At 36.9% G+C, this 27,110-nt stretch overlaps 1 protein-coding gene across 6 annotated transcripts in view; it reads right to left on the bottom strand.

Annotated features, from left to right (window-relative positions):
* Positions 1–27,110, bottom strand: part of PLS1 (plastin 1) — a 69,940-nt gene that overhangs the window by 37,303 nt on the left and 5,527 nt on the right. For 2 of the 6 annotated variants that reach the window (XM_087965113.1, XM_087965114.1), the window contains exon 2: positions 4,805–4,897. In XM_087965113.1, coding sequence (XP_087821239.1) covers positions 4,805–4,874 — 70 coding nt within the window. In that variant the 5' untranslated portion in view covers positions 4,875–4,897. Of the gene's footprint in view, positions 1–4,804; positions 4,912–6,511; positions 6,560–20,602; positions 20,707–21,030; positions 21,136–27,110 lie in introns of those variants that run through there. The other 4 variants (XM_087965116.1, XM_087965115.1, XM_087965118.1 and 1 more) reach the window with 4 other exon arrangements.

Raw genomic sequence — 27,110 nt, 5'->3', positions numbered from 1 at the left:
CTCTTGTCAATGCAGTTTGTTTTGGTTTTCTTTTTGCCTCATTATTTACTTTTGTGACTTTAAACTGTGCCTAATAAAACAGTGAAGTTAAGTTGAAGGCATTACCAGACTTTAATGTATGTTTTGGGTTTTGGGTTATTTTGAGAGACTACGGGCCATCACAACTCTTTTAAGAGGCATTCAGTGCTTAGCCTAAGTAAATAGGCTGGTGTGAGGAGTTAATACCCTAACAGGGCTGATCCAGCAGAGCCTTACAGGAGTTTCAGTAATGAATCACAACAATTAAAGGATTGCTGAAACAATTAGTTAGCAAACCCTCACATTCAAATTGAGTTAGCAGAACAGCAGCTAGCACCCAGGCCTGTGACCACCTGTGCACTAAAGCTGTTGCAGGCCCAGTGTCATACAGTTCAAGGTGTAATTTGAATTGGCTTCAATTTGTTTTAATTGGCATTAATTGATTAATAATAATAATAATATATTTAAAAGGGGGGGTTTAAATCATTTACATTTGAGGGATCCCTGCCCATTCCTGGAGCAGACCCCTGGGCCTGCCAACTGCCTCTTATTATAAGCCTCACTCCATAACAGCTCCTGTATCCAGGGGGTGCAATGGCAAGTGGCAGTTCTATCAGCTCCATTGCCTCAAGCTCCAGAGTGGCAGCCAGGAGGGCCATGACCAGAGCCCAGAGCAAAACAACAGGTTCAAGGAAGCCTTCCAAGGCCGCTGAGAAAGACACTAAGAAGTGCCAAAGGGCACTAGAAAAACACATGCAAAAGTGTCTTCAGGAGGCCGAGAAAAATAAACAAACAACATCTCCTCCAAGAGATGTCCCTGCCCAAAGCTTCCTGCCAGCTCCTCCCCTGGATCTGTCAATGCAAGTTGGCACAACACCATCTTGCCAAACCAAGCAAGCACTTCAACTGCAATACTTGCACTACAAAGGGTTTCTGAGGCTACATTTACCCCTACAGCAACTGGGCTTTGCTCAGAGGAATCTCTTCCACAAGAAATTCCTGCACAGATGAGAGCTTGGATGGAACTAGCTATTAAACAAGGTAACGCAGCAGGGGTGCAGAAAACATTAAGCAGCTCCTGACCATGATCTTCAGTCACTACGGTTGCAAAGCAGGGCAGAGTCCGCTCAAGTTCAGGTACCTCCCCAAAGGGAGAATCTCCCAATACCTCACACGCCCGACCAGGTCAGGCAATACAGGGAAGACCAAATAGACCAGTTGGAACAAATCGTGTCAGTGTCGTGCCAAGGCAATGATTTGTCTTTGTCCAAGACAGACCACCTAGAAAGGATATGTCAGAAGATGAGGGTTTAGCCCCTGATCAACTGACATTCACAGGGCTATTCTGACCTCACCTGTTTAAGTCTTTATTATTTATTATAAGGTGAAAAACACAGCATGCCTTGACAATCCGACCTCTACCTCCCAACCACGTTCAGTGCAGAAGGAATCAGGTGACTTAATATTCTCATAGCCGGTCACTGAAGCGGAGGTCATAGCAGTCCCATAGATGTTCACTGATTTAATTCAAAAACAGTGCACCACTACAGCTGCTTATCCCAATCCCACGGGATATGACAAAAAAATTTACAATCTAGCACCAGAATTTTCTAACTCCCTGCTAGCCCCCAGTGTAGATGAACCTGTGGTGGCTCTAGCATCTTCCTTCTCTATACCTAATGAAGCAGAGGAAGCTCTCAAACCAAAGGACAGGAGAGCAGAGTTAGTACTTCAAAGGGCCCACAAAGCAGACGCATGGGCCATCAGAGCGGCTGCAGCCGCCTCATTCTTTACCAGATCTTCCCTAAGGTGGCTCAGTCACCTGAGAGATTCCATTCCTTCATCAAATACCAGGGCGCATCAGGACATAGTCAAATTGATGGCAGCTACAGAATTTTCTGCAGATGCAACATTTAATTCAGTAAAATGCTCCTCAAGAGCCATAGCATCCCAAGTCACTGCACGACACTTACTCTGGCTTCGACATTGGCAAGCAGACACCAAACTTAAATGGAAACTGGCATCCGCCCCCTTTGAAGGGGACAAACTGTTCAGATCTGTCCTAGATCTGCTCCTGGTGGAATCTTGAAATAAGAAAAAGATCCCCCCTTTTTGCAACCCTGACAGCAGACCTTCCCAGTCCTTTTGGAGGGGTTCCTTTTGGCCCTTCTATCAAGGATCCTATTCCCAAAGATCACAAAGGCCCTTTGGGTACAGATAGGGACAACAGGTGGACAGAAATCATTGGAAAGGGCAGGCAAGGAGGTCTTTTCGTGGGGCAGGAAACAAGTCCTTTCATCACCCCAAGTAAGGTAACTCCTGACTTTTGCATGGGAGGACAGTTAAGGCAATTTGCAGATCAATGGGAATCTATAACATCAGATGCCTGGGTCAGAGAGTCCAAAAGATCAGGTCTCTCTCTAGAGTTTCTATCCACACCCCCAAACTTTTTTATGATGTGCCCTGTTTCAATGGATCCTATCAAAAGGACTCTTATGGAGATCGCAATTCAGCATTTGCTGGAGATCTGTGCAATCCAATCCGTATCAACGGATTAACAAGGGCAAGGGTTTTATTCACATCTATTTGTGGTCCCAAAAAGTTTGGGTGGATGGAGAGCTATTCTAGACTTAAAATGCCTGAATCGCTTCCTGGTTTATTGAAGATTTAAGATGAGCTCCTTGAAATCAATCCTTCTCAGTATCAGACAAGGAGATGTCTTAACGTCAATTGACTTAACAGAGGTCTATTTACATATTCCTATCAGACCCATGCAAAGCAGATTCCTGAGATTCTGTTATAATCAGGACCATTTCGAATATGTAACCCTTCCATTTGGACTAACCTCCACCCCTGAACCTTTACAAAGATTCTGGCAGCGTTAGCAGCCCATCTTAGGAGTAAGCCAGTTCGGCTACAGTGCTATCTCAATGACATATTAATTTTGTCATTGTCCAGCTAGCAGGCTGAAATATTTTTTATTTTATTTATTTATTTTTATTTGTCAATTGCTTATAAGATAATAGGTATAAGTAAAAACATAGTTATGAATACATGAATACATATAAGAAAAATAAAAAATATATAAAAGAAACAATAGGACAGGGATGGTAGGCACATTGGTGCGCTTATGCACACTCCCTACAGACCTCTTAGGAAAGGGGTAAGGTCAATCGTAGACAGTCTAAGGTTACAGTTTTGGCGGTTTGAGGAAGAAACCACAGAGTCAGGTAGAATATTCCAGACATTGACCACTCTGTTGCTGAAGTCGTATTTCTTGCAATCAAGTTTGGTGCGATTAACCTTGAGTTTGTATCTATTGTGTGCTCTTGTGTTGTTATGGTTGAAGCTGAAGTATTCATTGACAAGTAGGACATTGCAATGTATGATTTTATATACTATACTTAGATCAGACCGAAGGCGGCATAGTTCTAGGTTTTCTAGGTCTAAAATTTCGAGTCTGGTGGCATAAGGTATTCTGCAACAAGTAGAGGAGTGGAGAACTCTTCTTGTGAAATATTTCTGGACTTTCACCCGATAGGCTCTCCAACAGCACGGATTTTCAATAAACTGGGCCAAGAATCATTTAACACCTTTGACTCACTTCCTCCACTTGGGAGCCATCATTGATACAGTGGCTGGGAAAGTATCCCTATCACCAGACAGGCAGAGTAGCATTAGACAATTGTCAAAAGAGGCTAGAACTCTCAAACGAGTACCCCGGCCCAATTATCCAAACTATTAGGAAAAATGATCTCATGCATTTCTATTGTTCCCTGGGCTTGGCTCCACAACAGAACCCTTCAATGGTTTCTGGTCCTGTATCAATGGTCAGGAAGGAGCAATGCCAGGTCAAAGATCACCATTCCATCAAAGGTCCTCATATCGCTTTACTGTGGACCACAGCAAACATCAACAAGGGCTGTCTTTTCAAGGACCCTCACAGACAATCACAACAGATGCAAGTCTATTGAGATGGGGGGGCACTGTCAGTCCCTTACAGCTCAGGGTCATTGGTCCATGATGGAAGAGCCCTGCAGCATAAACTGGCTGGAATTGAGGGCAATCCATTTGGCCCTCTGCAAGTTTTTTCCGCTGATCCAGGGACAACATGTCTTCATCCTGGCCAACAATGTCACCACAAAGGCCACATAAACAGACAGGGGGACACGCATTCAAGATCACTAATAAGAGAGACAGAGAGACTGTGCCGCTGGGCAAGGAGGAACTTAATCTCCATTAAAGCAGAACACATCTCAGGACTGTCCAACATCCAGGCAGACTGGTTGAGCAGGGCCACTGTCAACCATTCCAAATGGCACCTGCACCTGAGATTGTTTCAGGAGATGTCACATCTGTTCGGCCAACCAATCATAGACTTTTTCACCTCACCCCTCAACGCACAGCTCCTGAGGTTCTTTTCAAGATTTCCAACACAAGGAGCAGTACGCTCATGATATGATAGTGAATACTGGGGATCAGCAGGGTTTATGTGATTATAGCAAACTTATGGCAGTATAGCATTTCATGTGGCTAGGATATTGTGGGACTTGGTCCACACTTTAAGTTGCCAAGGTTGAGAAACACTGTATTATGGGAACTCACATATGAAATATTATTAATATCATTATTGTACATAGAATCAGTTATTAAATGATCATGGCAGATATCTTGATACTATCTTTGAAAGAGGGTTATGAAATAAAAATTAGTAGATATGATCAATTTTTAATCTTATATCCTCAACGAGGGTCAACTAAATCTTGGAAAACTTCAGCAAACTTACCTATTTTATTGAATGCTTCTTTTAGTTCTTCCAGTTCCTCTCGAGAAATTGTTGTTACGTTATTTTCCATCTTGATTGCCAGTTTTTTTATATCTGTAAATAATCAACTATATTTACAAAGTACAATAAGGAAAAATATATTATTCAATTCATTGAAATATTTTTTTGTGATCCATCAGAATTTCTGACATTTCTTTTTTCTAGTTTCACATCATGCAAAAGTTTCAGATTTTGGATTTTTTACTGTTTACCAGACAAACACAGTTATATCAATAACAATTGGGCTTATTAAATTATGCTGACAGAAGACAGAAGATTCTGCTTCCACCTGCATCAAAAGGAAAAACTTCAGTGGTATCAATGCAGGTTTATAATGACTAGAAATTATGGGATTGCAGCCAGTGGTAGGATTAAATTTTTTTTTTACTGGTTCTGTGGGCATGGTTTGGTGAGTGTGGCGTGGCTTGGGGAAGGATACTGCAAAATCCCATTCCCTCCCCACCCCACTAACCTGCTCTCCAGCTCCATTCTCCTGTGCAGGGCAACAAAAGAAGACCCAGATAATCAGCCGGGACTTTGGAGGCAGAGAATAGATGGAGGCGGGGCCAGTCAGAGGTGGCATTTGCTGGTTCTCCGAACTATTCAAAATTTCTGCTACCAGTTCTCCAGAACTGGTCAGAACCTGCTGGATACTACTTTTGATTGCAGCCCAACATTTGTGGGCTGATACCCATTGCAGGAAGCTAAATGGAGTAACATGATGTACTGTATTTTGTCCATCCCAACAATACTGAGTAACTGAGAATATTATTAAAAATTTGGTGAGAAAAAAATAAAAAAGTACAGATGATCAACAAGCCTAAGGAAGAATAGAAGACATATGTTGCTGTTTGAATTTTTATCTGAGATTTTTAAAATTTGTATTGCTTGTCTCTTGCTCTTATATGCTATCTATATATTTGCATGTACGGTACTTTTAGTGAGAGTTTTAAAAGCTGTGTTTTTATACAAGCTGCTATTAAAATCATATGAATTACAAGTGAAATGTATATTTTTTAAACATATTACAAATGCTAATACTGTCTAAATAATGTGAATAGCAACTCATGTCTTGATCACTATATAGTTGGATTAATGTAATACATTCTATATGGGGCTGCCCCAGAGATAACCTGATCACTGCACAAAGACGTAAAAGTAAGATTTCTGGTGGGAAAACCCCACCACTAAGAATAATATCTATATTATGCATTGGAGCTTCCAGCTGAAATTCAAAGTACTTATTGTTGCCTTTGAAACCCTGCAGAATGCAACAGGAGGTTTTATACAGACCTTGGTAGAATTGAGAACGATATAAAACAGGACATTATCTTATATAATAAATATAAATTGCTAGATGTATTGTCTATAAGAATGCCAATTGTTTCCACTCATTCTTTATATATATACATACATACATACATACATACATACATACATACATACATACAAAAGATTTTTCCCATCTGTTTTAGAGCAAAACCAAGAAATCTCACTTTTAAAGTTTGCTTCTGCAGAATGTACTTTGACAACACTTTATAATTTATCATCAAGATAATTTCATTTATTTTTTCACTAATTTGATCTTAACAACCCATATTATATTGTAAGTGTCAAAGGGTCACAATACAATAAAGATTCAATAATAAAACAATAAATTGGACTTAGGCAATTACATTTGTCCCTGTTCTTTGAATTAAAATTGTCTCTGGTTGCAAACTGCATGTTATGCGTGCCATGAGTATGTTTGGAAGAGAGAGAATATTAGTATATCTAATGAGCCAAGAACAGAAATTACATCAAATGGCAAATAATAATAATAAAAGATTAAATACATTATAACATATAATTTTCAATTTAACTATTTAGCTTTCACACTTATTTTCATAATAATATCACCTGCTATAAATGAACTCATTTTAATACAATTAACAGTGATTTGAAAGTATTGTATAGTACTGTAACTCAATGTAGTAATTTCAGAAGGCTTAATGTATATAAAAAAGTTGCAAATGTTAGCATTCCACCACTAATAATAGATCCCACTTGTATATATATTTATCTGTTCTTTGCTATTTTTAAATTCTCATGATTTGAATACTAGTAACATGGTGGCTGGATTCATGTATATTATCTGGTCATAATTTTGTTTACTCATGGTTGAATAGGCCAGCCTAATATACAAACCATAAAATATACTTTAAGATGGCACAATCTCTATGATTTTGCTATATCCAGCCCACAGGCATCTATACTGAAATTACCGTATTTGCCGGCGTATAAGACGACTTTTTGCCCTAAAAAACATGCCTCCAAGTGGGGGTGCGTCTTATACGCCGTAATCATTGTCACTCGGTGCAAGAGCGACGGGGAGGAGCTCCATAACTTGCGAAGCCCCTTCAAGCCCAGCCCGAAGTCTCTCTTCCTCCTCCTCCTCCCACCCACCCACCCACCCTCCGCCCGGCTCGGGCGCTTGCGAGCCAATCTGGAGGTGGGGTGGGGTGGAGCGGGAGGGTCTCTGGCGGGGCCGCTTCGCCAGCCAGCCCGAGCGTAATGGCCCGGGGAGTGGGGGGAGAAGGTGGTGGGGGTGGACTGTGGCGCCCCTCCTTCTGGGCAGCGGGGCGGGGGCGGCAATTTGTTCCTCCCGCTTCTCCCTCCCTCTTTGAAAGACCGGGAGGGCTGTGCTTGGGGCGGGGGGTGTCCTCAGGAAGTTCCTGATGGGACCCGCTGGGCAGGGCCACCCGGCTCCCGAGCTGCTTTCCAGGGTCCCCTTGGGAAGAAAAGGGTCCGGTGGGCGGTGGAAGAAGGCGAGCGCCCTCCTCCCGCCCCCTGTCCCGTCCCGTCCCGTCCCTCCTCTTGTCCCCTCCTCCCCTCCCCGCTTAAGAGAGAAAGATCTGCCTCCCCTGCACCGAGCTTCCACCCGGTGCCGCGTCTCCCGCCAGCGGGCGCTGCGACTTGGGAACCGGCCAAGCGACTTTAAAACCGAGCGGAGGCCAGAGATAGCCGGAATTACCCTCCACACCACACACACACACACACACACAGAGAGAGAGAGAGAGAGAGAGAGTTGGCAGCTGTCCATCCCCACCCTTGGAGTCCCGATGGCACGCACGCGGGGGCTGTCACAAAGAAAGGAGAGGAATTGAGTGCCAGCCTGAGAAAGCGAAGCTGCCTCTCTAAAGCATTTTGGTGGCTTTGTAAGTTTGGGGGAAAGGGGTTGGGGTGTCAATCAAGAATTATATCCAGAATACCCCAAGTGTTACAACTTACCGTATTTGCCGGTGTATGAGACGACTTTTTGCCTTGAAAAGCATGCCTCCAAGTGGGGGGTCGTCTTATACTGCGAGTATATAACAAAAACTATATTTTGAGTGGAAATGTTGGGGGCTCGTCTTATACGCCCAGTCGTCTTATACGCCGGCAAATACGGTATAATATAAAAATCAGACAAAATTACTATTCCTCGATTGCTTGCTTTGTCAGCATATTTACAATATTTAATATAATTTTTATTTAAGCTATTATATTTTAAGTTAACCATGTGTATTCTAAACTTTCTCCATATCCAAACCACTGTGTCAGAATGATCTTCTCACTACTATAGCTTGACAGTTAAAGAAGCAGAGCATGGCAATGTTCCCTTCAGTTTGACTCTGGTCGTTTCACCCTTAATATCAGTCAGTAAACAGCTTATTTCTGTCATAAACAATCATTATTCCAAAACTTTAAAAGTGCAGCCTATGAAATATTAATTGCATTTATGTAACACTTCTTTTTTGGAAGGTCAGAGTACATTTTTCTAATCCCTTTTTTTCTGCTTAATCCTCTTAAATATCCTCTTAAAAATCAAATAGTTAATTAGTTGAAATCTTCTAGAGTGGACCTCCCAACAGATTTCAAGATGTTCTCCTCTAATGGGATCCACTTCCACAAAGGAGGTGAGGTAGATCTATATAAGAGAGAAAGCTTTTTTTTGGTGGTGGTGATTCCCATTTATGGATTTCCTTCTAAGAGAAGCTCAAATGGCACCCTACTAACATTTTGGTATGTGGTGAAAACCTTACTATTTCCCAGGCTTTTTAGTTGGCTTTTAATTAGTTTTTAATTTGTATTAATGCATTATTTTGTAATTTGTATTATAATTTGTTAGGGATTGAGGATTTAACCCCTAGCAGAGTATTGCAGCAGTAGTCAAACCAGGCAACCAAAGGAGAGCGGAAGGGCCCCAGAGTATACACACACTGAACACAAACACTGTTTGTAGTTTAAATAGTTTTTAATCCAGTTAGAGTTTAAGCATTGTCATTCAGTCCATTAAGTCATTCACAGTATTTCCATCCAGTAAGACTCACTAGTATAGTTCAAGTTAAGAGTCCTTGCAATATCTTTATCAGCCGATAAAGATATCTTCTCCTCCTCCGGTTTCACTCTCCAGAGAAACAAACGCTGGATATTCAGCAAACAGTAGCAAACAATAACAGTTCAGTCACAAGCACTCACAGTCAGTAATCACAGTTAGTCGCAGCAGCACACAGTAACAGTTACAGCCAGACAGCAAACTCACAGTCAGTAACAGTAAACTTTCCAGCTTCTAATGCTTCCTTATATTGTAACTTCTAACCGCACCCTTAATCGGCTAATTGCCTGCTGCATTGTGCTTAAAGTGATAAGCACTTAAACCATGATATCTAAGTTTTATATATTTATTCACCCAAACCATATTTGGTATCAATGTTATACCTAACATACTCCCCTTTTGGGTGAAATAAATATATAATACCTTACAATCTTATCCCATATTTTTCACAACTCTCCTGGTGCTTTCTGGCACCTTGGGCTTTAGTAAAATTATCAGCTAAATTGTCCTCCGACATACAGTACTCTAGCTGAATCATCTTACTTCTTACAGATTGTCTCACGTTTAGGTATCTTAGATCTGTATGCTTGCTCCTTGTTTTTACTCCAATATTTGTGGCCATTTGAATTGCTGCCTGATTATCTTCATGTATAATTATAGGATAATCTACTGTTATACCTATATCAATTAACATTTGTTTATACATTATTAACTCTGTACATAACAATGATAAACAGGAGAATTCTGCCTCCATAGTAGACAAACTTATATGCTGTTGTCTTATTGACTTCCAGCCTATTAATGTCTTACCCAGCATTATGGCTGTTCCTGAAGTCGACTTTCTAGTGTCTCTTTCTGATGCAAAGCTAGCATCTGCATAAGCACTCAAAATTAAATCACCCTTTGGTTCTAAATACAATGAATAATTCATTGTCTTTTTAAGATATCTTAATATCCTCTTAGCTGCAATCCAGTGTCTTTCACATGGTGCAGAATTGAATCTAGCCAACTGATTCACGCAGTACGATATATCTGGTCTAGACCAATTACTAATATAACTCAAACTACCAATTAAAGATTGATAAATCACCTTATCAAACTCAGGGCTTTGTACATCAGTGTTGCTAAACTCCTGACTCATTGGAGTCTTAGCTGGCTTACAAAGCTCCATCTTGTAATCCTTTAGCAATTTGCTTATCTTATCTTCCTGTGATATCTTAAAACCTTTCCTTGTTTTCTTTATATTCAAACCGAGATACTTCTTTATCTCCCCTAATTGTTTGATCTTTATTCTCTTTCCTAATGATGTTATTATTTTATTTGCTTCATCATTAGTTTCAGTTATCAATGCAATATCATCTGTGAATAGTAATAATAATGATACTTTCCCATTTATCTCCCTCTTAAACAGACATGGATCGGCTAAACCAGCTTTAAATCCTATATTGTTTAGTTCCTTTACAATATACTGGTTCCATTCATAGCCTGATTGTTTAAGACCATAGAGGCTTTTCTTTAACAACCAACAATCATTATTATCCTTATTTTCACTTTTAATACCAACAGGTTTTTCATATAAATAGTATGTTTTAATGGGCGTGCAAGTAAGCAGTTTCCACATCTAGATGGTTAACTATATAGTTTTTTACTAGCTGCCCACACTAAAGCTGCCCTCAAGGTTGCTGCCTTAAGACTAGGTGCAAACACCTCATCATAGTCATTAGCATTCTGCCTAAAACCTTGGGCTACTAACCTTGCCTTATGGATTAAATTACCATCTTTATCAGTTTTTACCTTAAATATCCATTTGCAGCCAATGGATTTCTTTCCTGCAGGTAATTTGGCATTCTCATACACCTTCATATCTCTTAATGAATTCAGTTCCTTATTCATTGCTGCATACCATTTTTCTTTTTCCTTAGTAGGATACTTTTTAATTTCTTCAACAGAATTAGGAACTTGATTAATCTGGCACACTGTGTTAGCCTGGTACCTATCAGGCGGTCTAGATACACGTGTAGTTCTTCTGGGAATTACAGGGCTTACAGGAGGACTTTGTTGAACTACTACCTGTTCATCTTCCCTCATCCTGTTCAGCTATTGAATCTGTTTCTTCCTTTATGGGCACTATTTCATCCTGTATTTGTCTCTTTACTTTATTTTTAAAGTTACAGGGATAACTAATGGGATTTCTATAGGATTCAATAATTACATCTTTATTGGCATCCTGTTCTAATTTCTCCCATCCTTCATGTTCTAGAAATTGGGCACTAGCACTACATAACACTTTAGATGTGCCTTTTCCCAAAATCTATATGCCCTATGGTTTGCCTGATAACCAACGAAGAAAAATCTTTTAGCTCTATGTTGCCCTTTTTTCTGAGTTGTGCAGGAATATGCACCCATGCTGGTGCACCAAATGTGTGCAGGTAACTTAGGTCAGGTTTCCTGCCATGCCACCTGGTGAAGGGTATTTCACCTGTTGTTGTATTAACAACGTTGTTCAATATGTTATTAGCACACATTGTAGCCTCCCCCACAAAGAATCAGGTAACCCAGAATCATTTAACATTGTTCTAACCATTGCCTGTAGTGTTTGGCCTCTTCTTTCAATAAAAGCGTTATGTTCTGGCCTGTATGGAGCAGACTTTATGCTCTATTCCAGCTACCTTAAGTCTGTTCTGGAATTTGTTATTAATAAATTCCGTACCATTATCTGTCACCAGGGTTATCAGTTGCCGTTTAGCCTTTCTTTCAGCAAACCTAAGCCAATTGAAAAATGTTGATATGTTTCAGTTTTGCTTTTCATTAAATAGCAAAACCCATATCTAGAATAATGGTCCATAATACTCAGTATATATCTAGCACCCCCATACTGGGTTTCTTTGGACCTATTATGTCTGCAAATACTACTTCTAAAGGTTCTTTTGTTTTGAAACCATTTAGCCTATTTGCAGGCAATACTTTGCTCTTATCTTCACAGCAAACATTACAACGCAAATATTTATCACAAGGTTTTAACCTTATTCCTTCAGATAACTCAACTGTACGTTTTAGCATTTTAAAATTTACATGCCCCAAACGCCTATGCAATAAATGGATACATTCATCATGAGGCTTTATATTATTAAATACAGTTTGAGCCTCCCCTTTCTTACTATTATCTAAGACATATAATGTTCCATTTAAAGCTGCAGTTACCCTTTTGTTATCTTTTTCAATTATGCAATTATTATCTTTAAAAGTAATTACATAACCTAATTTATCTAATACCCTTACTGAAAGCAAATTAAACTTTAGTTGCGGTACATACAACATTTTTATATCCTGGTTTATGTACGGACAACGTGCAAAACCTTGACCTTTCGCTTTCAGGTTCCAGCCATTTGCAAGTGATATATGTTGAGAACTTGTAGACATTTTTATAAATTTTGTCTTATCTCTTGTGATGCAGTGGGATGCGCCACTGTCAATCACCCATAAATTATTCTTCACATCAGAGTTGCTAAACATGGCTAGTTCAAATGCTTTCTTTGGCTTTTTTACATTCTGGCTTTTTCTCTTTTTGCAGAATCTTGCCAAATGTCCTCTGCCTCCACAATTAAAACACCTTTTAATTGTGTATGCTGTTGAAGATAAATTCTCTTCTTCCGGGTGCTTTACTTTGCTTTGCTGGTTTCTTTCAAGCTTTGAAGATAATTTCTCTTCTTTCTTATCTTCTCTCAGCTCGTCACGCTCACGCCTTCTTCTGGCTTCTTCTAGTAGCCTGCCTGTAATCTCGGTTAATGAGAGGCTTTCTTTTGGCAATACCTCTAACGAAGTCACATAGTCATCATAGCTTTGATCTAATGAAGATAATATTATGTAGACTTGTTGCAGTTCATTAAATATAAGCTCTTTTTCTTGCAAATCTTGAAAAATGCTTTTCATACAGTTTAAATGAACTAACATATCTCCATTCCTCTGAAGATGCGTTCAAAAGCTTCCGTGTAAGATTTATATGTGCTCCTACACTGTCCCGAACATAAATCTTCCTGAGGTTCTCCCAGCAGTTTGCAGCATTTTCTTCTCCACGAATATGGACAAGCTGCTGATCACATAGAGTCAGTCCTATGATGCATAAAGCCTGCTCATTCTTCAGTTTAAAGTCTTGTAACTTTTCTTTATCATCATCATTAGCAGGATCCCAGCTACTCACATCTGGTGGGTTTGCTATAATGTCCCACAAACCTTCTCTGCGTAGAAGTAAACTACATTTCATTGACCATGAAACATAGTTTGTTCCATCCAGCCTGGATATCATGGACAGTTGTGACAAATTTACTTGTGCCATTGCTCTTCAGATATTTTGACTATTTTAAACTAATTAAAACAGTTTGTTTTTACAGTAATGTGCAACTCACACCAACTCTCTCTGCTATATCCTGGTTAGTTAGACTATGCTGCTGGGCCCATAACCAATGTTAGGGATTGAGGATTTAACCCCTAGCAGAGTATTGCAGCAGTAGTCAAACCAGGCAACCAAAGGAGAGCGGAAGGGCCCCAGAGTATACACACACTGAACACAAACACTGTTTGTAGTTTAAATAGTTTTTAATCCAGTTAGAGTTTAAGCATTGTCATTCAGTCCATTAAGTCATTCACAGTATTTCCATCCAGTAAGACTCACTAGTATAGTTCAAGTTAAGAGTCCTTGCAATATCTTTATCAGCCGATAAAGATATCTTCTCCTCCTCCGGTTTCACTCTCCAGAGAAACAAACGCTGGATATTCAGCAAACAGTAGCAAACAATAACAGTTCAGTCACAAGCACTCACAGTCAGTAATCACAGTTAGTCGCAGCAGCACACAGTAACAGTTACAGCCAGACAGCAAACTCACAGTCAGTAACAGTAAACTTTCCAGCTTCTAATGCTTCCTTATATTGTAACTTCTAACCGCACCCTTAATCGGCTAATTGCCTGCTGCATTGTGCTTAAAGTGATAAGCACTTAAACCATGATATCTAAGTTTTATATATTTATTCACCCAAACCATATTTGGTATCAATGTTATACCTAACAAATTAATGCATTTATTTGTATTGATTTAGATTTTGAATGACTATTACTGCTACCTTCTGTACATTATGCTTTCATTTTGCATTTTATGTTATTGTATATATACAGTTTAGGAATTTGACAGCCAGAGATTCATTGACTAGCTCATGTATTCCAATGAGCTTCAGAGCATTTGGGGTATCTATAGTAATGGCCAACATTCTAACAATTATGATGACTAATGATGTATGAGAAATTTCTGCCCATAGATCCATCTTGTTTTTGTCTGATGAAATACCAAATAAATAAAGCATAAAATGAAACTTCAACATTTATTCTTTTTATATGGATTTTTTTCAGGATCTATCTCACAGTACAACAGCTATGGCACAGCACAATTCATCCAGTCAGACACTTTCCCAGAATAAACACCCCACAAAACAGTAACACAGTTCACCATGTCCTGGTCAAACAGCTGCTAACAATTTTTATAGCATTGCAATTATCACAAAAGTTTACTGAGAGATTGCCACTTTTTATTTTTATTTTTTTATGTTGCCCTCTCCCATTAAAAATCCATATGCTCTGATCAAGGTCAGTGCCACTGTGTAGAGCCAAGCAAGGTACCATTATTTTTCCCTAACTATTTGAGGAAGGATGAAAATACATTTTTTTTAAAAAAGGGAAGTTCCTAAATCAGTGCCATTTTGCAGGGCTGCTCTTATTGTAGATGATGCTTTGTGGCAGTAGAAAAAGAAGGACACTCTTTTTTCATGTTGACTTGACACTGTCAGCTGACATATGTTAGGTTAATTTCAAAGAATCATGTGCTGTTTTGAACTAAAACTAATCCCACTTAGGGTACCAGATAACTGGAATTCTGTTCACACCAATTTGTCACAGCCAAAGAGCAGAATTTATCAATGGTCACTGTGTATCGTTGTAAGCATCACATTTTTTACTGGAAAAAATTGCCATGACTTATACATTGGAATTAATGGTCCTGTTTGCATGTCAGAAATGACCAAGTAATCCCTTCCCCCAGTCAATTCATTACCTTGTACCTTGTTACAGCAAATAATACGGATTACCGGGTGTGTTTGGGATTATATCTAACTATCTCTGGATTAATTGGCTAGGTTTTAGAGTCTGGGTATCATACTTCCCTCCCCATGACCCAGTTAAGTATGTCATGCAAACAGAGGAAACAAGTCAAATAAAACATAGGCAGAAAATTTACTTATTTCTAAAAATAAATACCATTAATTTTATCTTATTTAAGTGCAAGATTAAAATACAGGCATTCATTTCACTCATAGTTAATAAAATTCATCTGCTCTCATTTCATTTTAAAAATGCAAGATATTTTTCTGCATTCCTGGATGACAGCTTCATGAAACTAAATTCAGAAAATAAAAACTCTCCATATAGATATAATGGCTACATTTGTTTTTACTTATATCTACTTTGTAAATCTGATTATTCACAGTCACTTTCACAATCCAACTTTTTGAATTGTATTGCTCTCCAATCTAACTGATTAAAAGTCCACATATCACTTTGCCTATCCAACTATCTGTGCAACTAACTCCACATAGTATGTATCTGATGACATAGACTGGCACCCTAAATTTCTTGTTGGTTTTGATACAATAAATTATTTTAGAAATTTTTAAGAGCCATGGTGGTTAGAATGCAGTATTGTAGACTAACTCTACCCACCCTTTCGAGGTCAGTAAAATGAGGAGCCAGATTGTTCAGGGCAATATGCTGACTATGTAAATTATGTAATCATTCTGTGATTATTTATGCAATATCAGAAATTTATGTATAAAATTTGGTCTGGCTTCCGATTCTGCTGTGATTTACCAGTTACCTGCATTGTTAATTTGGCTATTAAAGCAATAACATCCTAAAACCAGCAGAACTGGCATTAAAAGTAGATTATATAAAAATAAAAGTAATAATGAATAGTAATGTCCTGGAGAAACTTTAAAAGAAAAATACTGGTTGAAATTTGGAAGTTGAATTATTTTAGGTCCAGTATTAGCTATCATGTCATCCAAATTGCATGTTTTATTATCTTATTCATTTTCACAACTGCTAAACAGTGTTTAAAAAATGGTTCAATTTATCAGCTGTCCTAATAAATCACTGAGAGATGAGTGGTGTGTAAATGTGTATTTATTTATTTGATTTGTCAATCGCTTACAAGATAATAGGTATAAGTATAAACATAGTTATGAATACATGAAATGGATACATATAAGAAAAATAAAAAGAAACAATAGGATAGGGACGGTAGGCACATTGGTGCGCTTATGCATGCCCCCTACAGACCCCTTAGGAAAGGGGTGAGGTCAATAGTAGACAGTCTAAGGTTACAGTTTTTGGGGTTTGGGGAAGAAACCACAGAGTCAGGCAGAGTATTCCAGACATTGACCACTCTGTTGCTGAAGTCGTATTTCCTGCAATCAAGTTTGGTGCGGTTAACCTTGAGTTTGTATCTATTGTGTGCTCTTGTATTGTTATGGTTGAAGCTGAAGTATACATTGACAGGTAAGACATTGCAATGTATGATTTTATATACTATACTTAGATTGGACCGAAGGCGGCATAATTCTACGTTTTCTAGGTCTAGAATTTCAAGTCTGGTGGCATAAGGTATTCTGCAATGATTAGAGGAGTGAAGAACTCTTCTTGTGAAATATTTCTGGACTTTCTCAACTGTGTTAATATCAGATACATGATATGGGTTCTAAACTGATGAGCTGTATTCAAGTATTGGTCTAGCAAATGTTTTGTATGCTCTAGTTATTAGTGTGATATTACCAGAGAAAAAGCTATGTAAGATTAGGTTAACAACTCTTTTAATGTCTTTTTGGCTATGTAGATACAGTGGGCTCTAGCACTGATATCATTAGAGATGAATACTCCAAGTACTCCTTGACAGAGTTTGGATCATCAACAAGGTCTTGACTATTCAGTTTGTATTTTATTTTCTGATTTTTTTGCCAATATGTAAGACAGAGCATTTATTTATTGAGATTTGAGGTTGCCAATTGTTTGACCATTCTGATACATAGTTGATCTTTTTGAAGGGTAGTAATATTTTCTGTGGTGTTGAATAGCTTTACATCATTAGCGAAGAGGACGCAGTTGCTCTTGATATGATCACAGAGGTCATTTATGTAGAGTATGAAGAGAGTTGGTCCTAGAACACTGCCTTGGGGGACACCACTGTTGACAGGTACAGAATTTGATAGGACGCTCCCAATTTTGACCATTTGTTGCCTGTTTGACAGGAATGCTTCTATCCAGTTATGCAGGTGTCCAGATATACCATAAGATTTTAGTTTTAGTAGTAGTTTGTTGTGTACCGCTGAATCAAAGGCTTTACAGAAGTCTATGTAGCTTGCGTCTATTGCTTTGCCCTGATCGAGTTGTGTAGTCCATATGTTTTTGCAGTGTAAGAGTTGCAGATTACAGGATAGTTTTTTTCTGAAACCAAATTGTTTATTATAGAGAGTAGGTTGTTTGTCTCTAAGTGGAGAATAATGGATTAATAATTGATTCCATGACTTTACAGGTGACGCAGCATAAAGAGATTGGTCTGTAATTTTCAACTAGGCTGGGGTCTCCCTTTTTGAAGATGGGGATGACCGTGGTTTGTGACCATAGGTTTGGCAAGGAGCTGGTCCTGAAAGATTTCTCAAAGATTATGCTTAGAGGTGTGTGTGTGTTTGTTTGTGTGTGTGTGTGTGTATTCATGATCATAATGTAATAATATATATATATATCTCACATTAGTAAATCAAGCCTAGGTTAAAACTAAGCAAGTTATATAATATGCTTGTATGAAAGGAAAAGTAATCACACGACACAGTTATGATTATGAAAATAGCATTAAGCATTATCAGGATTTCATTTTTTAAATTTGCTTGGTTGGATATAGAAACCTTTTTGATACATAGATTTGAATAGCAAATTATTCCTTAGTCAGTATTGATTACAAAACTGCATAATATGCTTTTTTCACTTCTTTTGAAGAACAGCCATGACAGTTTTAACTTCTAAGAATGATGTACACAGAAAAAAATATTTACAGTTTTTCCTTGAATTTTGTTGTGTCATTTACTCTCACTTTTGCTACGATAGTTGTACCTGCCTTGAGTGCTGAAAAAAACATTGGGGTAACAACTATTCATTCCACTTAAAATAATCCCCTGGCCATACAAAAATAATATACCAAGAATAATGTTTTCCCTAACGTTCATGTAACTGCAAAATTTAAAGAATGATTCAACTTTGTCTATGATTTCTGCCAGACTTTTACCCCATCAGTAAAAATTAACATTTCAATTTATAATGAGCTAGAAACTTTTAATCACCTTAGGACTAATCTCCTTTAGTCTTGCAATAAGTGGAGGCTAATTGGCTACTATAATGACTCTCCAGAAGATAATAAAATTGTAATTATTAGCAAGCAAGCAAATATTAGCAAGCAAATTTTCTACCCTCAAATGATGGAAATTAGTGATAATTTGAAGACTTGTTTATATTATTAAAAAAATTCAAAGACTTCCTTTCCTAATAATTAAACAGAAATACATGTTAATTTTGGCAAAACTCTATATGGCTCAAAAGATTATTTGATTAAATTAATAAAATAATTTACAGCAACCAAGACAGGATTTTTCATCAACAAAAGAATTTAATTTTCATACTTCAGGGTTTTAATATTTTTTTTTCCCTTTTAAAACTTTGATCGCAATTTGTGTTTGAAATTTTCCTCTTCAAGGAGACAAAGCATAAGACTGACATAACAATTAGCCAATCACCCACACAGACATCTGCCAAAATCAAAGAACTGGTTACTCCTGAAGTTAATTCAACATAACATTGTTTACACCTATCCAACAAGGGATTAATGAATTTCACAGTACAGTACACTCGAGGTATGCATCTCTAAAGCAGCATTAAGTCCATATGAAGCTCATTCATTGTCAAAAGCCAATAATAAATTAAAATGGAACTGAAAATTTTAAATGCTAGCTTTCAAATACTGTTACTGACTTTTAACTTGGTTAGATAATTACAGATCAAATATAATTCTTACATACTTAGAGTTCTGTTAAAAAGTACTGAATACTTTTAGGTTTTTCTGAATTTTTGTATAACAAATTTATATTATACTATTTAGATATATAAAGGGAGCATGACTTGAAAATGCAACAGCAACATTCACTGCTTCTTAAATTTATATCATACATAAAATAAACCAACATGCAATGTCCCCATATACAAAAGTAATTGCTTTTTAAAATGCAGCATTGAATTGTACACCTGTTAGCTGCAACAACTACAAGTATATATTTCTTCTAATTGGTAACCGATCTCTCACACTGTTGTGTAAGAATTTTCACTAATTGCTCCAATTGCTTCAGCCCAGGGGTGGGATTCTACCAGTTCACACCTATTCACTAGAACCAGTTGTTAACATTCTAAGCAATTCGGAGAGCCGGTTGTTAGAAAAAATTACTGGCCTAATCCTGTAAGGAAGGCAGGAAGGAAACATTCTGGTGTTGCTTACATAAACTGCCTCTGCGTTAACCCTTATCACATTCTTGGCAGGACTAGACTTCCTGTCTCAGGAACATCTCTGGAGTTTTTTCCCCCCCTCCTTTGCTGGTACTTTGCTTGTGTGGAGTGACTATTCAAAGTTACAATGGCACTGAAAAAAGTGACTTATGACCATTTTTCACACTTATGACTGTTGCAGCATCCCCACAGTCATGAGAGACCAGGAGATGAGATGCGTGCCTTGATGTGAGTGATATTGAGTTGGCCACGCCCACCCATAACATGACCACCAAGCCACGCCCACCAACTAAGCCACGCCCATAGAACCGGTTGTTAAAAAATTTGAATCCCACCCCTGCTTTAGCCCAATAACATTTCAGATCCTGCCACAATGTTCCTATGGAATATAAGCGTGGAAAAACTTAGCTACCTCAAAAAATCTGGCAGGCACCCTTTTTTTAAAGAAGCTTCTTCTTTTTTTCTGTTTAAAGAATATCATTTTGGGTATTTCTTCAAACACTCCAAAAAATGAACAATAGGAGAAACTTCTAGAATTACATTTTTCTCACAAAGACAAAAGTGATGTGTGATGCAAATCACAGGAATTTTTTATCTATGATAGATTTTACTGCATTTTATTTATTCATAAGATTTCTAGACTCCTTTAATTTTAGAGGACTTTTCCATGCTCTAGGGCTAGCAAACATAGTTGAACTGCAAGCCCAAGTAAGGCAATGAACAAATACACTTTAAGCACACTTAATTTATGACAATACTTACAATGTTACAGAATAAACATTTTACACATAGCAACGTCATATCACTCTCTTCTGGATGGACGATGGACGACAAAAGCGCACATCACCTAATTCTTCAGACATTCACTGCGATTCAAAGGTCAAAGATAATGCTAAGGATAGGACTTGTAAATCACAGCAAAAGAAATGGCATAATATTATAAAGATGGGGTAATTTAGGAATTCAGGGCCTTCTGTTACTTTTTAAATCTTTATAAATTGTTTTAAAAGAAAGGCTCTTTCTACATTTCCAAGGAAAACCTCTGAAGTTTCTAGCAAACCAGTCACCCATTCCTAACCATTTACACAGCTAAAACATTTTTGAAGAATGCCACATTCAACAGTTTTACTATCACTAAATGTTACATGTTTTGTTGTAAAGTGGGAGCTGTTCTCTTCCCAAAAGGATACGCCATTCCCTTGGTAGCTTAAAAGAGACAAAGGGAACAGCAGAAACTGTACACCCAGCACTCTTGGGAATGTGGGACCTCATGTTTCTTTTTCTCTCTTGACCTACTTTGGGAGAGAAAGACAGTAGAAGCATTGACTGGCTGTGATCAAAATCTGCCACAGCAAATGCATAGAGAGATCATGGTGGGGAAGAAAAAGTAATAGATACACAGGGGGAGGAGAAAAGAACATCTGTGACTCTTAACAGAGCCTGAAGCTTCCAGCATGCTTGTAAATGAAAGCTATTAGGAAAATTACAGGCTTACATTTCTAAACCACATGATTCTGATGAAGAATGCATTTGGCAACAAAATGCTAGGAACTCTGGTAAAGTCACTTAGGATAAAGAGAAAGAATTACTAATGACAGGGAAGAGTGTGTAAAGGAAATCCATAAAGAGGCTGTTTTATGCATATAAATTACACATTGAGTCTAAGAATATGAAATGAATGGCAGTGAGCCAGATTTTGGACTGAAACATTTTAAAGGATTTAATTAGTCAGCAAGTTCCTATAATTATACCAATGTTAGTGATCTAAAAACTTCCCAAATGTGCTATCCGCATCCTTCATTCACCTTACACAGTTTTCATTTGTGCTATATTATCAGCAAAGATAAACTCCATTTCTCAAATTCCCTTGTTCAGAACAAAAATTGCTGTAGTATTCTGGTTAACAAAAAAGCATCTTGTTATTCTAGCTATTTTAAAATTTAAGACTATGCATTGTCTTTCTTTGATATTTGTCATATTCAGAACTCAATTAGACAAAGCTTGTTTACACTGATTTATATGTACCTAACAAGATAAGTACCGTAGTCTAAACCATAGTAGATTGAGGTATCATTCCAGTGGCATATGACTTTAAGAGTGATTGCTCTATTAGAAGCAGCAAGGATGCTGTTGAGATACATGAGCAGATAGGTGAGAGATACAATAGCAACTCCTGAGAGATCCCTTCTCTGCAGTTGGCCTGCTTTCAGGGCACGAGGAGGCTCCTCATTGAGTGACAGTATTAAATATGATTCAAACCAGCAGTCTGAAATACTTCTGTAGGTAAAATAGAGGTATCAAGAACTATCTTTTGCCTTAGGGATCAAAATATATCACAACAATTTTGCTAACTGGAATCCAGAACTTTGTGCTTCCTGAATATCTTATATAGCAGTTTATAGCCCAACATTTCATGGTTTGGCCCTGAACACTTTTCCTTCATTCCTGTAAGAGAACCATCTGTATTGACCTGGTTCATATCATACTAAATGGACTAGGATCTCTTGCTATGCCATTACAAAATAGCATAACAATAACAATCAGCAATGGAATGTATGTTCTCAAGAGGCAGATGTTCTTATGATGCTGCATTTCAATACATACTGTACATCCCAGAAGTAACTTCCTTTGCCTTAAATAGGACTTATGAATATATATGTCTATGTATGAAACCATGCTTATAGTTTTTTTAAAAAAATCTGTCGGTCTCCTTTTCTCTCAGAGATTGAGGGTTGTCTGGGAAAAAGAATAACTATGGAATTATGTGACATCAAACTGAACTTGAAAATAATAAAAATGGCCAAGATTAAAACTACACATAAGCCAAGACTCTGAGTTGTATATACCTGAATGCTCAATCTTTCTGAAAATTGAATCATCCAGAAGAGTCAGATTTATTTATTTATTGCCGGACATTACAATTTCATTATTTTAAATAATTTTTATAATATAATACATACTTTGAAAACATTTTAATATCTTTAGCTCCTAGGATAGCCTAAAGTAAACCATAAATTTACATTCCAAATAATATTTAGATTATAATCAAATTAAAGTCATATTCAATATTAAATTAAATAAATTTGAAGATTATGCTTCAGGGTAAAATGACATAACAGCTATAAAATAAGCAAAGATCACAGAAAATAATTTTCATATAAATAGTCCTTTTGTTGTAACAGACTCCTAATGAAGTCCTAGAGTAAAGGCTATTATGGATCAAAACTATTCAGGTAAATTAATACTTGAACAATAATTATGTAAAAATAATTATACAATTCTGATTTTTTTAAAAAATGAACTATTTTTATGATAAATAAAAGTTGGAGGCAAGCAGAAATGGCAAGTGTAAGTACCCAAAAATTCTGAAACCTAGTAAATATTTGAAAATAAAAAATTTATAGAAATGGCATTCTAATACAGTATATAGAAGTGGCATTAGGAAAAGGAAACTTGAGTATGAACTAATGTTAGGAAGAATGCTGCGCATAATAAAAGGAACTCCTTTAGATATATTCAAAATAAAAAGAATGGAATGTTATACCAACTGCTCAATTAAGATAACAAAATGCTAATAGATAACAAACAAAACTCAGAACTACTTAACTCCTACTTTGATTCAGTCTTAATCAAGTTTTCTACCAGGAAAATGTGAATAGCAGAATTGAGAAGGATTGATGTTTGAGATGGATAGAAATGTAGTTGCAGAACATGTTGTTTCTTTGAATAATTTAAATTGCCAAGATCAGAGGAATCCACTCCTACGATGATAAAGATATTTGTTTATAGTCCAGATGAACTCTTATGTATTATTTTTGAGAAATTTTGGAGAATTGGCAGAACGGTTATCACAGAAAGGATACTGTACTATTGTCTTCATCTTCAAAATGTGGGTAAAGAAAGGTGTAGCAAACTACATACCAATCAATAAGCATGAAAAGATTCCGGATCATAAAGTGTTCAGTCTGCAAAAACCTTGACAACAATATGGTAAATCATCAGAAGTCAATATGGATTTGTTATTATCCTAGTAAGGTTTGTTCTTCTCATGTTTTGTTTAAGTTACTTATTAATAATTTTTGGGAATGCTACAGACATATCTTGACTTTAGTAAAACATTTGATCTTTTAAAGCTAGCTAGTTAAATGTATGTTGGATGCATAACAAGTATATACATGATTAAAAATCATAGAAGCTCATCAATAATTCCTTATCAATCCGGAGATAGAGACAAAGTCGGATGCTATGAGGAGTAACTAAAGGTCTCTATTGTATAATACTTTCATTAATGACTCGCATGAATGGATAGAAGGCAGTCTTATTAGGTGTGTGGTCCAAAAAAACAACTTGAAAACCTAATACTAGAAATAAAATTCAAAATTATTTTTATAAATTAAAGAAATGGGTTGAAAGTATTAGAATGAAATGTAAGAAAGATAAGTGAATGTTCTTTACTTTGGAAACAAACATCAAAATGGACCATGTGTTTATGTGTGTTCTTAGCTTGATAATGGTACTTGTGTTAAAAAAAAAGATTGAAACAGTAGCTGTATACAAATAGAACATGAAACCAGCAATGTAATGTTCTGAGCAAAAGCAGGCAAAACTGCTTTAGAAACGGACTTCTGGTTTGTTGGCTTCGCGAGCGGCAGGGATTTGCGAAGCTGCGCGATCCCTGCCGCGCTAGCCGTTTTTTGGGGCTCCGACCCAGGCGGGTACGGAGCTAGGCTGCCCTGCAGGGGCAGCTGAAGGTAGGGGATCCGGAGAAGGGTTTGGGGGTTTTGCAGACCCCTCCCCGGCCGGCAGAACCCCTTTTCCCAGGACGGTGCAGCGGCGGTCCGTAATGGCCGCCACAAAGAAGCTGGCAGCCGGGTAAGAATGCGCAGGAGGAAGTGGAGAAAGTGCTTGAAAGGAGAAAGTTTTTCTTGGCTCCTAGGACTCTAAGACATATTTAACAAAATTCCTGAAAAGTATGACTTTCTGAATGATACCTTCGAGAAGAGGAAAAAAGCGGCAGTTTAATGGTGCTGAAAGGATAGCTTACCCTCTTTTTCTACGGAATAAAAAGTGAATATTAAGAAATCTATTTTTTTAGGTGAAAACTGGCTTTAAGCGATGAATGGGAAAAGAGAGGACTAAAAAAAAATTTGTATGCTAAGACTTTGTTGGAGGAGATGCCTTAAGGATTGAAAGACTAAAATATATTGCAATAAGATTTTAAGAAACAGATTTGGACTTTCTTTTTCTCTGATTGATACTACCCTAGGAGGAGAGAGTGGGAACTCTGTCTTGGTTTGGACTGACTGATAACTTTGGGATTGTCTTATTTTTCCTTTGGAATATTCTGACTGTTGTAAGAGAAAAGAAAAGAAAAGATTTATAATGGCTCCTTCTATTGAGGAACTGAGAAAAGATTATGAGCAAGCAAAAAAAATGGTAAAGCTGGTTTGAAAGAAGCCTTCCTTTTTTAGAAATGGCGCTTATTAACTATCAACAAACATTGCAGCAGATGAAGACAGCAGAAGAAGAAGAAGGAGAGGAAACCATCTTTAATAAATCTCAGAACTCGACCAAGAGGGAAGGAAGAGGGAAGAGAAGAGAAATAAAGGACTTAAGATTTAAAAAACATTTAAGAAAGGGAAAAACAAGGTGCAAAATCAATATAAGGATGGTAAACAAAAGGGAAGAGGAATACCACAGAGAAGGGAAGCCAGTAAGGCAGAGGCTAGAAGAAGGGGGGTAGAAAGGTTTGTTGGGAGAAGAAAGAAAGGGAAAAGGTGGAGAAAAGCTACAAAGTTTTGAAATTAAATGGGAAAAAAGGAATTTTTTTAGGGATAAAGGATAAGTATAATTTCTTCAAAGAGATTTTGCAAGGTACATAAGATGATATGGTAGTATTGTATTAGAAATAGAAAACTTAAATGGCTTAAGAGTTGATAAGAGATTAAAATGTTGAAATGTTAATAATGATTGGTTTTAAAATATAATATGAGGGGAGATTTAGAATATTGAGCTTTAATTAAAGAGTTTAATAAGATTATGGGATTGATGTTATTATAAAATTTTCATTATAGTATTTGTTTTTAATATTTAGATCTATTGTTTAACTATGTATTTAATTATTTTGGATGTATTATTCAGTTAGAATGTACCAAGCAAAATCAGATTGGGTATTCTAAAGATTAATTTGATTAATTTAGTCGGGAGATAGAAAGGCATCATACTCTGATTAGTGATTTCAGGAGAAATTTCTTTTTTTTTATAAGGAATGAGACAAAGGTACAATAAAGAATGGACAAAAGATACAAATATAATGACTCAAATTAAGATGATTAATTAAGATAGAATTAAAAAGAGTGAAATATGGGGAGAAGTTAATATAGAAGATTTAGAATGGTAAATAAAATAAGTAATGATATGTAAGATGAGTATGAATACAGTTGAAGTCCATGAAGAAAGAAATACCTGGGTCCAAGTTACTTTCCAAAAGATCTTTTTTATGTTTTGTGTGTTGTGTATATATGTTTTTTGGGGGGAGAATTAATGAAACCTTGCAGAAATATAGAATGAGAATAATGGTAACTAAGTCAGAAAGAAATAGATGAAATAATAATAATAAAATGGAATAAGAGTAAAGAGAAAGAAAGAGAAAATGGATAAGAGGTTTTTGTATGTTTATATGGAAATGGTTTAAAACAGAATTATAGTTTATCTGACTTGTTAAATTTATAATGGAAAAAGGTTTAAATATGTAATGGATAATGACGACTTGTGTGTTTTGAAAAAAAATAATAAAACTTGTTTAAAAAAAAAAAGAATTGCAATCAGTCAACACACTGTATGTAATTGAAAGATGGTTTTATGTTTTTATGTATTGTTTTGTCTGTATTTGTTTAGAAAAATAAAAAACTTTTTTTTTAAAAAAAAACTGCTTTAGAAACATTAACATGAGTATAATTTCCATATCACAGGAGCAATTGTTTCAATTTATTCTGCTTTCATCATGATTCATGCAGTCCTTATCTATTGTATATGGTTCTGGGTATGACTTTACAGAAATTGAAAGTTTCAGAGAAGGGTAATGAGGATAATCAGGGGAAAAGATCAAGAGCCTATGAAGGAAGAATGTTTATATTTAACCTTAAAAAAGATGACTGGACTGGAATATGATAGCATTCTTCAAATATCTTAAAGGATGTCAAATAGAAAAAGGTCAAGACATTTCTCTCTCTCATTTCAATTGATTTTTTTTATAACTGTTGTAAAACTG

This window comes from Notechis scutatus, chromosome 4 (assembly GCF_049901735.1).
Source record: "Notechis scutatus isolate UNSWTSFEM ecotype Mainland chromosome 4, rNotScu1.2, whole genome shotgun sequence".
NCBI lineage: Eukaryota > Metazoa > Chordata > Lepidosauria > Squamata > Elapidae > Notechis > Notechis scutatus.
The sequence above is the reverse complement of the archived record's forward strand: the minus strand, read 5'-3'. Positions and strand labels throughout refer to the sequence as shown.